General features: G+C 39.4%; 1 protein-coding gene across 1 annotated transcript; it reads right to left on the bottom strand.

Moving 5' to 3' along the window:
- Positions 1-132: 132 nt before the first annotated feature.
- On the bottom strand, positions 133-11,053 carry fam161b (FAM161 centrosomal protein B). Its single transcript, XM_082516640.1, has 9 exons — positions 10,937-11,053; positions 9,611-9,812; positions 9,053-9,525; positions 8,039-8,349; positions 3,861-3,979; positions 2,000-2,167; positions 1,790-1,889; positions 1,573-1,712; positions 133-1,322 (listed from the first exon to the last, which is right to left on the bottom strand). The coding sequence occupies exons 2-9, from the start codon at positions 9,808-9,810 to the stop codon at positions 1,241-1,243; spliced, it is 1,593 nt and encodes a 530-aa protein (XP_082372766.1). The 5' UTR covers positions 9,811-9,812; positions 10,937-11,053; the 3' UTR covers positions 133-1,240.
- Between the last annotated feature and the right edge of the window lie 33 nt (positions 11,054-11,086).

The raw sequence follows: 11,086 nt of genomic DNA, 5'->3' as shown, positions 1-11,086 counted from the left end.
CCATATAAGGAGTCCAAAAGGGCCTGGACTTGTTTGGCAGTTCGTGGGTCTGAGTTAGATAGAGGTTAGAAAGCAAATTAATCAGACGGAAATCTTGAAAACTTATCAAGATTCCATGGCTAATGTGGAGGCAACGCTGCTAAGAAAAAAGCACCATGTAGTATTTTAGAGGTCACGAGCCTCGTCGCCATGGTATATCTTTACTGCAATTATGCAAATATATTTAAATCTGAAGACAGCCAGCTGAATATTACTACAGCTCACTGTAGTAATATTCAGCTGGCTGCATGCAGTTCGTGCAGCATAAATATGCACGCTAGATGCATAGACTATGTTAACTCCTATCTAAGTGTTATGTTTTAAACCATGCTTAGTGATACCACTTAATGAATTTTAATATTTTCTAATGTGAATTTACTACACTGACTCCAAAGCACGGCACAACAGCCAACAAAACCATAAGGGCGTGCACTGATCTCCATTGATTATGCTTGTAAAAATATTCAAACGCTCCCATGTGGTTGGTAAGTAAAAATGTCTCGATGTCTCGAATTCCTGGCAGTCAGCTGTCAAAGCACAAGATACAGCGAGGCCAGTGTGTAAGAGTATTTGATGTGGATGTGCAGGCAGACCACTGAGATGGTTTGTGTGAATGCAGATGCATGGTAAGGACTGTTTATTTAGGTGGCACTGTGGCTGTAGAAATAACTGGGAACTTTAACTCGACAATCTAAGAAAAGCCAATGTCAGATGCCCTGTGTTCTTACGGGCCATTAGAAACATGTAAAAACATGAATTAAAAAATAATAATAATAAAGTAAAATGCAACTGTAAGCATTAGAATATAAGCATTTACATTAAAGCAAATTTAAGTATTGTCTCTTTAACACGGAGACTGATTAATGCTACAGACAAACTGGGCTCAACTGGTTTTCTCAGTTTATTTTTGAACCATTTATTCTGGCAACAACATGCTCATCATCTTCAAAACTACAGCTTACATATTCCTTGGGGAAAGTGTTGTAAAACCAACAGCAATCACTTATGTACATTTTTATAAAGTTTTTCCATTTGTGATTGCAAATTCCAGCTGTTTTGCGATTTCGTGATTTATAGCCGCTCATCTTAAACTATCAAACATTTGGTGCGGACAGTCAGCAGCGACATGAATCATTTTTGAGGACGGTGTTGTTTTCTAGTGGCGAGGCCACAAAACTCTGTGCCGCCTGAACCTTTTTGATCATGGCATTTCTTCCCCTTTGGACTTCACGCTCTTCTCTCCCACATCTTTAATTTTCTCCCCGTCTCCTCCATTTTCTTCCCTAAATCAGACATGTTGGGTTAGAAAATGACTATATTGTAATTACATCGAACTTTTACTTGGCTACGGAAATGGTCTTTTTTTTTCTCTAAAGACTGTAGAGCAAGCTCAGAAAATTATGTAATGCAACATGACCAAACCACATGAAGTCCTTGGCTCTCCCAGCAGCAGTGCTATTCATATTTTTACCGGACACAGTGGTATTACTCACAGGATGAACAAAACTTGCTACAATTTCTCACGCTGCATACCTGCTTCGAATGTCGTCTTCAGTGCTGCGGTCATCCTCGGATATGAGCCCGTCTCCATTTTCTTCAATGAACTGCTCCTTCAGCCCGGCTTTCTTCAGTTTGCTTCTGTATGTCTGCTCTGCGTGAGCTTTCGCATTTCTCTGCCAGTGAAAACTCAGACTTAGATTCCTGAACGTATGTCGCCTAACGCATGTAGTAATGTTCAGGCATTCCTTACCTGTTTCACCTGTTCAAACAGATAAGGGCGTTCACTAACTCGGGCCTTCATTTCCCGTAATTCTCTCATGTAATCCCTCATTCTTTGTTGATCAGCCTCCCTTCACGTAAGAGGAGATGATAGTTTTAACTATTGTAGCAGGCATGTGTGGTTCTTGTGACATGAAATGTAAAACTGCAGAATAAATAGCCGTACTTATACAGAACTCACCGATAGTTCTGTAGTTTCTCGTCATGCACTTCTTTCAAGCTGCTGCGTGGGTCCAGTAACTTTGCATGGAGGGTTACTTTCTCCTTCATTGCTTGGGATCTCATTTGGTAGTTCCTCAACCAGTTCAAACTCTCTTGATTCTGACTATCCCTCATCTCCATTGATGTTCTGTTCAGGCAAAAATTGTCTGCATTTCAGATCATTTCATGGTTTAGGTGTTGAAACTATATAGAGCCAAGTTAATTTTTTCCCCAGTGGTCCATGCTGACTTACTGAGTCACCGTAGCTACGTGGTAATCATAAACCACTCTGAAACTCTAAGAGCAACCCGGTGTTCACCTCCCCAGAAGGTGAACATCAGTACACATCAGGTCAACTGTGACTGTCCTGTTCAGCACCCTCGGGTCCTCTGGTGCACTTCCAGCTACTTTTCCGCCAAAGTTTTTCAATTTATCCCTGAGAGAATAACGATCACTGTCCCACTATGAGGAACAATAATTGAAGCATCAACACAAGGACTCACAAATGTCACAAACTCCTGGAGGAAGACTGCAGAAATCGGAATGGATGTGAGGGAATGCACAAAGAAGTGGAAAAACTAGAGGGACATACGTTTGTCCTCCCCAAACAAACTGACCACAGCTAAGAGTGGAGACCCATAAAGGTCCCAGCATAAGTGCCAGCAACGATGTCGGGCACTTACATAGAGATGTCTAAATCAGGTCTTAGCTGTCAGTGATCCAGGGTTTATGCTTTGGAGCGTTCTGTTTTGGTTGTAATAGTTGAGTTATTCTCTTTGAGTGATCTATGTTTGGTTTTCTTGTACTTTAGTGCTCTCTTTTGATCATTTTGTTTCTGTTAGGTTGTAGCTCTTAGGTTCTTAGTTATTCTTTCAACATGTTTGGGGTGTGTTTCTGTTTTCCTTCAGTTCTTTGGGATTATATTCTGTCTCCCTCAGTGTCTAGTCTCATCCTGTGTTTTCTTAGTCTTGTCTCTGTTTTCATTCCCCCCAGTCACACTGTGACGCTCGCGTATCTTCGTCTACACATTTGTCACGCTTCCTCTTTTATTTTGATAATCTTTGTTCCGTGTTCAGTGTATTGAGTTTTCCTTTTCTTTGTCTCGTCATGTCAGATTAGGTCCAGCTGTGTCTCCCGCTTGTTGCAAATCCTCCCGTTATCCTGCCTGTGTTTTTAAGTCCTCAGTCACCTTCTGTTAGCTGTCGCGTTCTCCACACTTGCTGTGTGTTCTTGCATAAGCTCCAGGTTCTAGTTGTTTGTTGTCATGTTTAGTTCATCTTTTGTTTCTTTCTTTCAGCGTTCATGTGCTTAGTTTTCATTTGTATTTTCCAGCAATAAAGATTTATGAAGTTAAGCTTTTGGTTTCTGAGTCCTGCGTTTGGGTCCTAACCTAGCCTGCCACACAGCTTACCATGACATTAGCGAAAGTAAGTAAAGGGCTTTTCACTGAACAGCTCCAAAAATCCTCCATTAATCTCATAGACAACAGATTATATCAAAATAGGCTATTTTTTCATACACACGGCCTGAGACTTAAATAGTGTTTCTATCAGCTTCGTATATTAATGTGGTGTATACTGATTACACGGTTATTATGTAACTCAAACCACTTTCTATTTGGTTATTTCAAAGTGTCTGACATTATATTGTTAAAAGCTTAATAGCACCGGAGTGAACACCAGCATTACTAACTGAAGGACAGATTAGCCTCATTAATCTCATTTATCCTTACTGAAAAAACAAATTTATTGCACATGAATACGTCAATAATGAAGTCTTTTTTTTCCTTTTAGGATACACTGAGACAAGATCTGCTGTCATCCATAAATATTCCAACTCACCTGATGGCCAATGAGCGCTTCCTCACAGCGTCTGTGATGTATGTGGGCAGTGTGTCAGTGGATATTAACGTTAAAGCCCCGAGTGACTTGCTTCTACTGAGATTACTCATTTTTGGTGCCTGTGGATGAAGAGACAAAAAAAACTGAAATCAAAACCAAACTGTTGGCCATCATGTGGCATTTTTTCAAGAATTTGAATAACATGAAGAAAATAGTAGCATAAAGATGTGTGTGAGAGCAAATGTAATAGCTTTTCTCCATCAAACATAGCATGACTAGCTTCATTAGTTCAAATGTTTTTTGAAAATGTATCACTGTTGACACAACGGACACTTTATCAGCACTGGGTTGGAACTCGTTTTTCATCCTCAGAACGGACTCAATTAATCATGGCAGAGATTCAACAAGGTGCTGGAAACATTTCTAAAAAATGTTGATCCATATTGACACGAGACATGATAGCATCACACAGCTGCTTCAGATTTATCCGCTGCACATCTATGATGCAAACCTCCCGTTGCACTGCAAAACAAAGGTGTTCTATTGGACTGAGCTCTGGTGATTGGAGGTGAACTCATTGTCATGTAAAGAAACCACTCTGGTCATAACAGGATGGACAGGGTCAGCAACAATACTCAGGCAGGCTGTGAAGTTTAAACGATGATGCTCATTTGTTACTAAGGTTGCCCAGAGTTTGACCAGAAAATATTCCCCACACTGTTACACCACCAGCAGGCTAAACTGTTGACACAAGGCAAGATGGATTCATGCTTTCATGTTCTCTAGGCTATATTCTTGGCCTCAGTATCATCGCCTTCAAGGTTTAATGTGTTGTGCATTCAGAGATGCTCTTCAACCCTTCCTATCAGCTCAAAGTAGTCTGGCCATCCTCCTCTGACCTCTGGCATCAACAAGTCATTTTCACACAGAGAACTGTGGCTCACTGGATATCTTCTTTTGTTCAGGCCACTCTCTGTAAAACCTCTAGATAGTTGTGTAGGAATATCCTAGTAGATCAGCAGTTTCTGAAATATTCAAACCAGCCTGTGTGGCAAAAACAACCATGCCACGTTCAAAGTCACTTAAATCACCTTTCTTCTCTATTCAGATGCTTGATTTGAACTTCAGGCTATCTTGCCCATGTCTATATATGTTTAAATGCACTGAATTACTGCCATGTGATGGCAAATGTGGCTTTAATATTTATACTGACAAGCAGTCTAATATGTGTGCCTAACAAAGTGGGCAATGAGTGTATATTTCCATATATTAGAGTCCAAGCCTAACTAAAACAATGACTGACATTTTAATGCAAGATTAAATGAACTAAGGAAGACCATCATTTGCCATCAACAAGTGTAAACTGGTAGTTTAGTTTTTATGTGTAACTACAATTACTGTGAGAACAACCGCTTCCAGAACCTCTTACTAAACAGTTACAGAAAAATAAAAATAAAAAGATTAATGGCAATAACAGCTTCAGGAATAATTTCATATCACTTACAAAAATCCTAAAGGATCTTCCGGAAATATCACACAGTAAAAGGTAATTTAGTACAATTACATGTGATTATTCTAGACATGTGGTAACAGTTAAGCTAAATGTACAGTAGATATTTGCAACGTCAGTAAAATATTTAAAAATCTGCCTTAACCTTTCTGACAAGCGTCATAAAACAGAACTGTGGTAATTGGATAATTACAAAAGCCACAAGACACATGAAAGGAAGACGTGACGAAACTTTCACTGATCACAAAGTTTGGATTAGAGAAAATTACTGTTATTCTTACCTAATTACTGGTATAATTATTTTTAGCCTTTAATGCTCTCATGTGAATCATCCGCCCAGACAAATTTCAGTGAACATACACTACCAGTCAAAAGTTTGGACACAACTTCTCATGCAATGTTTTTCTTCATTTTTACTACTCTCTACATTGCAGAGTCTCACTGAAGACATCAAATATGTGAAGCAAGATATATGGAACTATGTAGCAAATGAAAAACTGATAAATAACTCTAAACATGTCTTTGCATGCCACCCTTTGCTTTGTTGACAGTGCTGCCTTCTCCCAATGAGCATCATGATGGAGTCACCTGAAATGGTTTTCACTTCACAGATGTGCCTTCTCAGGGTTCATTTGTGGACTTTCTTGCCTTCTAATGAGGTTGGGACCATCAGTTGTGTTGTGCAGAAGTCAGGTTGGTACACAGATGACAGCCCTATTTGACAACTGTTAGAATTCATATTATGGCAAGAACCAATCAGCTAAGTAAAAAGAAACGACAGTCCATCATTACTTTAAGAACTAAAGGTCAGTCAGTCCAGAAAATTGCAAAAGATTCTGAATGTGTCCCCAAACGCAGTCGTAAAAACCATCAAGCACCATCAAACTGGCTCACATGAGGACGGCCTCAGGAAAGGAAGACCAGGAGTCACCGCTGCTGCTGAGGATAAATTCATCCGAGTCGCCACCCTCAGGAATCGCAGGTTAACATCGCCTCAGATTAGAGCCCAGATAAATGCCACACAGAGTTCCAGTAGCAGACTCATCTCTACATCAACTGTTAAGAGGAGACTGCACAAATCAGGTCTTTATGGTCAAATAGCAGCTAAGAAACCACTACTAAGGAAAAGCAACAGAAGCGGGAGATATTTGGTTGGGGGAAGAAACAAAAGGAATGGACATTAGAGCAGTGGAAATCTGTGTTTTGGTCTGATGAGTCCAAATTTGAGATCTTTGGTGCATGCATGGTTCCCACCATGAAGCATGGAGGAGGAGGTGTGTTGGTGTGAGGGTGGTTTGCTGGTGACAGAGTTGGGGATTTATTCAAAATTGAAGGCAGTGAACTAACACGGCTACCACAGCATCCTGCAGTGACATGCCATCCAGTTTAGTTGGACCATCATTTATTTTTCAACAGGACAATGACCCCGAATACACCTCCAGGCTGTGTAAGGGCTATTTGACCAAGAAGGATAGATTGATAGATTAGTCACCTGACCTAAACCCAATAGAGATGGTTTCGAATGAGAGGGATGGCAAAGTGAAGGCAAAAGGGCCAACAAGTGCTCAGCATCTCTGGGAAGTCCTTTAAGCCTGTTGGAAAACCATTTCAGGTGACGACCTCATGATGCTCATCAAGAGAATTTCAAGAGTGTGCAAAGCAGTAATCAAATCAATTACTTTGAAGAATCTAAAATATAAAACAGCTGAGTTACTTCACACTTTTTGTTTATTACATAATTGCGTATGTTTTCATTCATAGTTTTGATGCCTTCAGTGAGAATCTACAATGTAAACAGCCATTAAAATAAAGAAAACCATTAAATGAGAAGGTGTGTCCAAACTTTTGACTGGTAGTGTATATATACATCTTCTCGTGAAGTATGTCTCATTAAAAAAAGATCCGGCTCTGTAGAAGCACGACTTGAATTAAAGGTTACAAATCATGAGTCGGAAAAACTTTGAAACACGAGAAGAATAATTCCTCTTTGAAGATGGATTGCTGAAGGTATTTTAAAATAGCAATACGATTCCACAACTGAGGAGACTTGTTTGCAAAGCCACGAAAAAAATAACACACAAGGCCTCAAACCATACAATAAATCTCATTTCATGAAACAAGCTGTTTTCAAAGTCACAGAAACAAAAATGTGACCTGGTCAGATTCCCTTGTTACATTTTGTGAAATAAACACTGTGCTGTGGGACCACGGGAATATGTTGGATTGCAGAGCTGCCAAAAACTGCAGAGTCAAAGAAGAACAGATTAAAATGAAACAGAATAACATCCTGAACAGTAGAGGCTTTAAAGAAGGTAAGTGGCTCAGAGCAAATCTCCTTAAGAAAAAGAGAAGGGTACTGATTTGATAGAAAAAAAAAAGTGGGTGGATAAGTCTCAAACTATCCATGAAGCAGAGCAGGGGTGAGACACTTCAAAAAAACTTCTGAAATGTGCATCTGGTTCAATACAGAGATTGTCCATTAAAACTGAGTTTAATATGATTTCTTTCCTGGCTAATAAAAATATTTCTAAAAATCTGAGTTAAAACATGAACTCTACTACATAAATGTTCAGAGAACATAAACTAAAACGAGCACGTAATATCACAACTGAAGTCCAAAAGCAGCTAAAGAAATAAATACCAATAAGAAGCAATGAACATGTTTTACCTGCAAGTGTACCGGACTCGTCCTGCTTTGCCTTGGTGGGCGAGATGAAGTTCTCAGGACAAATGGCTGACACTTTGTCACATCTTTACTCTGCATTTTCTTCAGCGTCTCTGTCTGCAAGGCCTTGTGCAACATGCTGAAATCAGGGATCTCGTGAATGATTTTTGGATGGAAACTAGGCTTCTCATCCAAAAATCTCAGCTTTTCTTTCCTGGTGCGCTCTGCTGTGCGAAGTTTCGGGCCATTCCGAGTAGGATTCTCCTCCCTCGCAGTCGCCTGAGAGTGGACTTTCCTGCAGACTTCCTCCTGGTCTAAATAAAGTTAGACAGGGTATACACTGTAGCCAATTCACTGCCTGGAGTGTACTGTATGCATGCACAAATATGATACAATAACAGTTGAAATCTTCCATTTAAAAACTCTTAATGAAAGTTTGAAGAAACACAGATCAAAATCAGCCAATCACCCAGTTTGCTTCCAGTGAGGACAAAGAAAATCTTCACTTTCGAACAGCTTCGCACATAAGCACTGCTACTTTTGTGGTGTTCTATCAAATGCTGCTAACAAACTACTCAAAACTTATCTGAATCAACTAGGTTTTTTGTTTAAGGTTTTACATGAATGTCAAAAGAAAAAGAAAACATTAGACACCACTGTGTTAAAGGGTTTTTACACTAAATTTGGGGATTTTAATTCAATTTGATTCCTTAAAAAATTCACAATGTCTAATGTTTATTAAAGTGTAGCATGGCTTCTTTCAGATTTGTGGGCTTCATTACTATTTCTTCATGATTTTGGTCTTAATTCATTATTTGATCTCAGAATTTTGCCAGTTCAAGCTTTTATAGTAATTACTCTGGCTGTTTAAAACTTACTTATATGCAGCCTAAGACAAGAAGTCACAGGAATGCTTTACCTGGTTCCAAAGACCACAGCCCAGTTACATGAATACTAAGTACCCTTTCTAATTCATCTGTTCATAAAACCAAACCAAGTCAGAAAAGGAAAACCAACCTTTTGTCTCAGGGTCTGGGGAGTCTTTTATTTCTTTCGGAGATGGTTTTCTAACTCGAACACCGTTTTTCATATCTTGCTCGACTTGGTTTAACCTCGCAAGCAGTTTCTCCCTTTTCTCCTTTTCTCTCTGCAGGAAGCTGAAAGGCTTTTGAATGGAAAGCAAGAACTGCTTCCTCTGTTCATGGGCCTCCTTCCTCTCCTTTTCTCTATGCTCCATCATGTCCTGGTAGATGGGCTGAATGATGTGGCTGGGGACAGGAAGAGCAGAGAACTTCTTCTGACACTCAGCCTCGGCTTCCTCCTCTTTGATCAGCTGTGAAGTTTTAGCTAAAGGAAACCGCTCAGTCCTGACAGAACAAAGCTTCCCATCTGTTAAAGATAACCAGGCTGGAGAGGATGAGGTGTCGGGCCTCTCTGATTGTAGGGGTTTGTGGGAAGTGTTTAGGATTTCTGAAGAAGATCTTGTCATCCTGTAAAACAGTACAGCTCTTTGAAATAGGTCAATTTTAAGTGGACGAAAGCAAAAAAATAAAATAATAATATGAGGTAACATACTCTGTTGGGTTTTCACTTGAATCAGCTGACAGGTGAGCGTTCTGCTGAATCCTCTTTTCCAGCTCCTCCGTCTGTATCCTTTCTGTCTCCTGCAGCTGCTGTTTCAGGGCTTCTCTAAGAGCCTTAAGATGCAGCTGGAGCATTAACTCTGATTGCAGTCCATCCTCCAGCAAAGTATCCAGCTTTAACTTATCGTTCATACCTGTGATATTGAAAAGAAAAAAAAGAGAAAAAAGAGATTTTTTAAAATCTTGTGAATATCTATGTTGACTAGGAGCTGATATGCTTAATTTAATATTTTATTTGTCTATTGATAAAACCTATGACAATCATTTTGATAATTGACTCATAGTAGATGTCAACTGTCAGGAAATTCAATTCAACTTTATTTGTATAGCCACGCTTTAAAACAATATTTGTTTCAAGGTGTTTTATACTGTAAGGTGAAGACCTTTCAATATTAGAGAGAAAACCCCAACAATAAGATCAGCCCCTGTGAGCAAGCACTTGGTCACTGGTGGGAGGAGAAACTCTCTTTTAACAGGGAAAGATATCCAGCAGAACCAAACACAGGAAGGGGCCAACATTTGCAAAGACTGGTTAATGGATGAGGGGGAAGAGAAGGGAATAGAACCTAGAGAGACCACAAACAAGACCAAAAAAACACTACAGGACTTAGTACCTAGTGTGTCTGTCTCCTGAACCCAAACTGGAAGATGGTTAGTTGGAAAAAAGTGAAATACTTTACTGAAATAATGTGATACACTATAAGGACAAAAGTACTGAGACAGCTACACATTACACATAGACAAATTACTACATAAATAGTAAACAATATGTATGTGAATAATGTGTATGAGAGCAATGTGTATTTCTTCATTGCAATTAAAAACTATTTCTCTTGCTGCTAAAAAACTCTGCTGAACACGTTTCTCTAAGGTCTTTCTTTTTAGTAATCCCACAAAATTCATGAAATAAACAATAAGGGAATTAGGATTTGTTCGTACTATAAACTGAGAAGGGGAAAATACAATCAAATAACTCTAATCAACGCAAATAAAAATTCCTGCATCCACGGACTACATTGCACATGCGCTCTGCTCTCAGCGTATGAGCTGTGTAAATTGGTCACTATGGCAACCACGCTCTCAGCGGAACATCGACATGGTTGTATGTGTTTAGGATTAATAGCGCTTGTTTAAATAAGATTTATACTTTTTTTTCTATACAAACAAACTTCCTTTTCATCTTCTGCTACTTAAGTTCCCGTTAAATACCAATATAATCACAGAAAAATCAACCTGAGAGTACTAATGAGCTGCCAACCTGGGAGCAGACGAGTTTTAACAAGTATTTCACGGCGTCGAAGATTCCTCCAAGCGCTCAGTAGTTGCAGTACAGTTTGTTTGTTTAGCTAATGACTCCCGAAGTTGGTACAGTTCTTTGTATCCCACCAGAAGAGAGGTTTTAGAGTTT

The sequence above is a fragment of the Aulonocara stuartgranti genome (genome assembly GCF_965226115.1).
Source record: "Aulonocara stuartgranti genome assembly, chromosome: 19".
Classification (NCBI taxonomy): domain Eukaryota; kingdom Metazoa; phylum Chordata; class Actinopteri; order Cichliformes; family Cichlidae; genus Aulonocara; species Aulonocara stuartgranti.
This window is presented reverse-complemented; position numbering and strand designations above follow the sequence as displayed.

Coding starts and splice junctions, on each gene's coding strand:
- fam161b (XM_082516640.1), bottom strand. CDS start 9,810: ATGAACGATAAGTTAAAGCTGGATACTTTGCTGGAGGATGGACTGCAA. Junction 2,168..3,860: donor AAGCGCTCATTGGCCATCAG/GTGAGTTGGAAT, acceptor TTGCCTGAACAG/AACATCAATGGAGATGAGGG. Junction 1,713..1,789: donor TGTTTGAACAGGTGAAACAG/GTAAGGAATGCC, acceptor TTTCACTGGCAG/AGAAATGCGAAAGCTCACGC.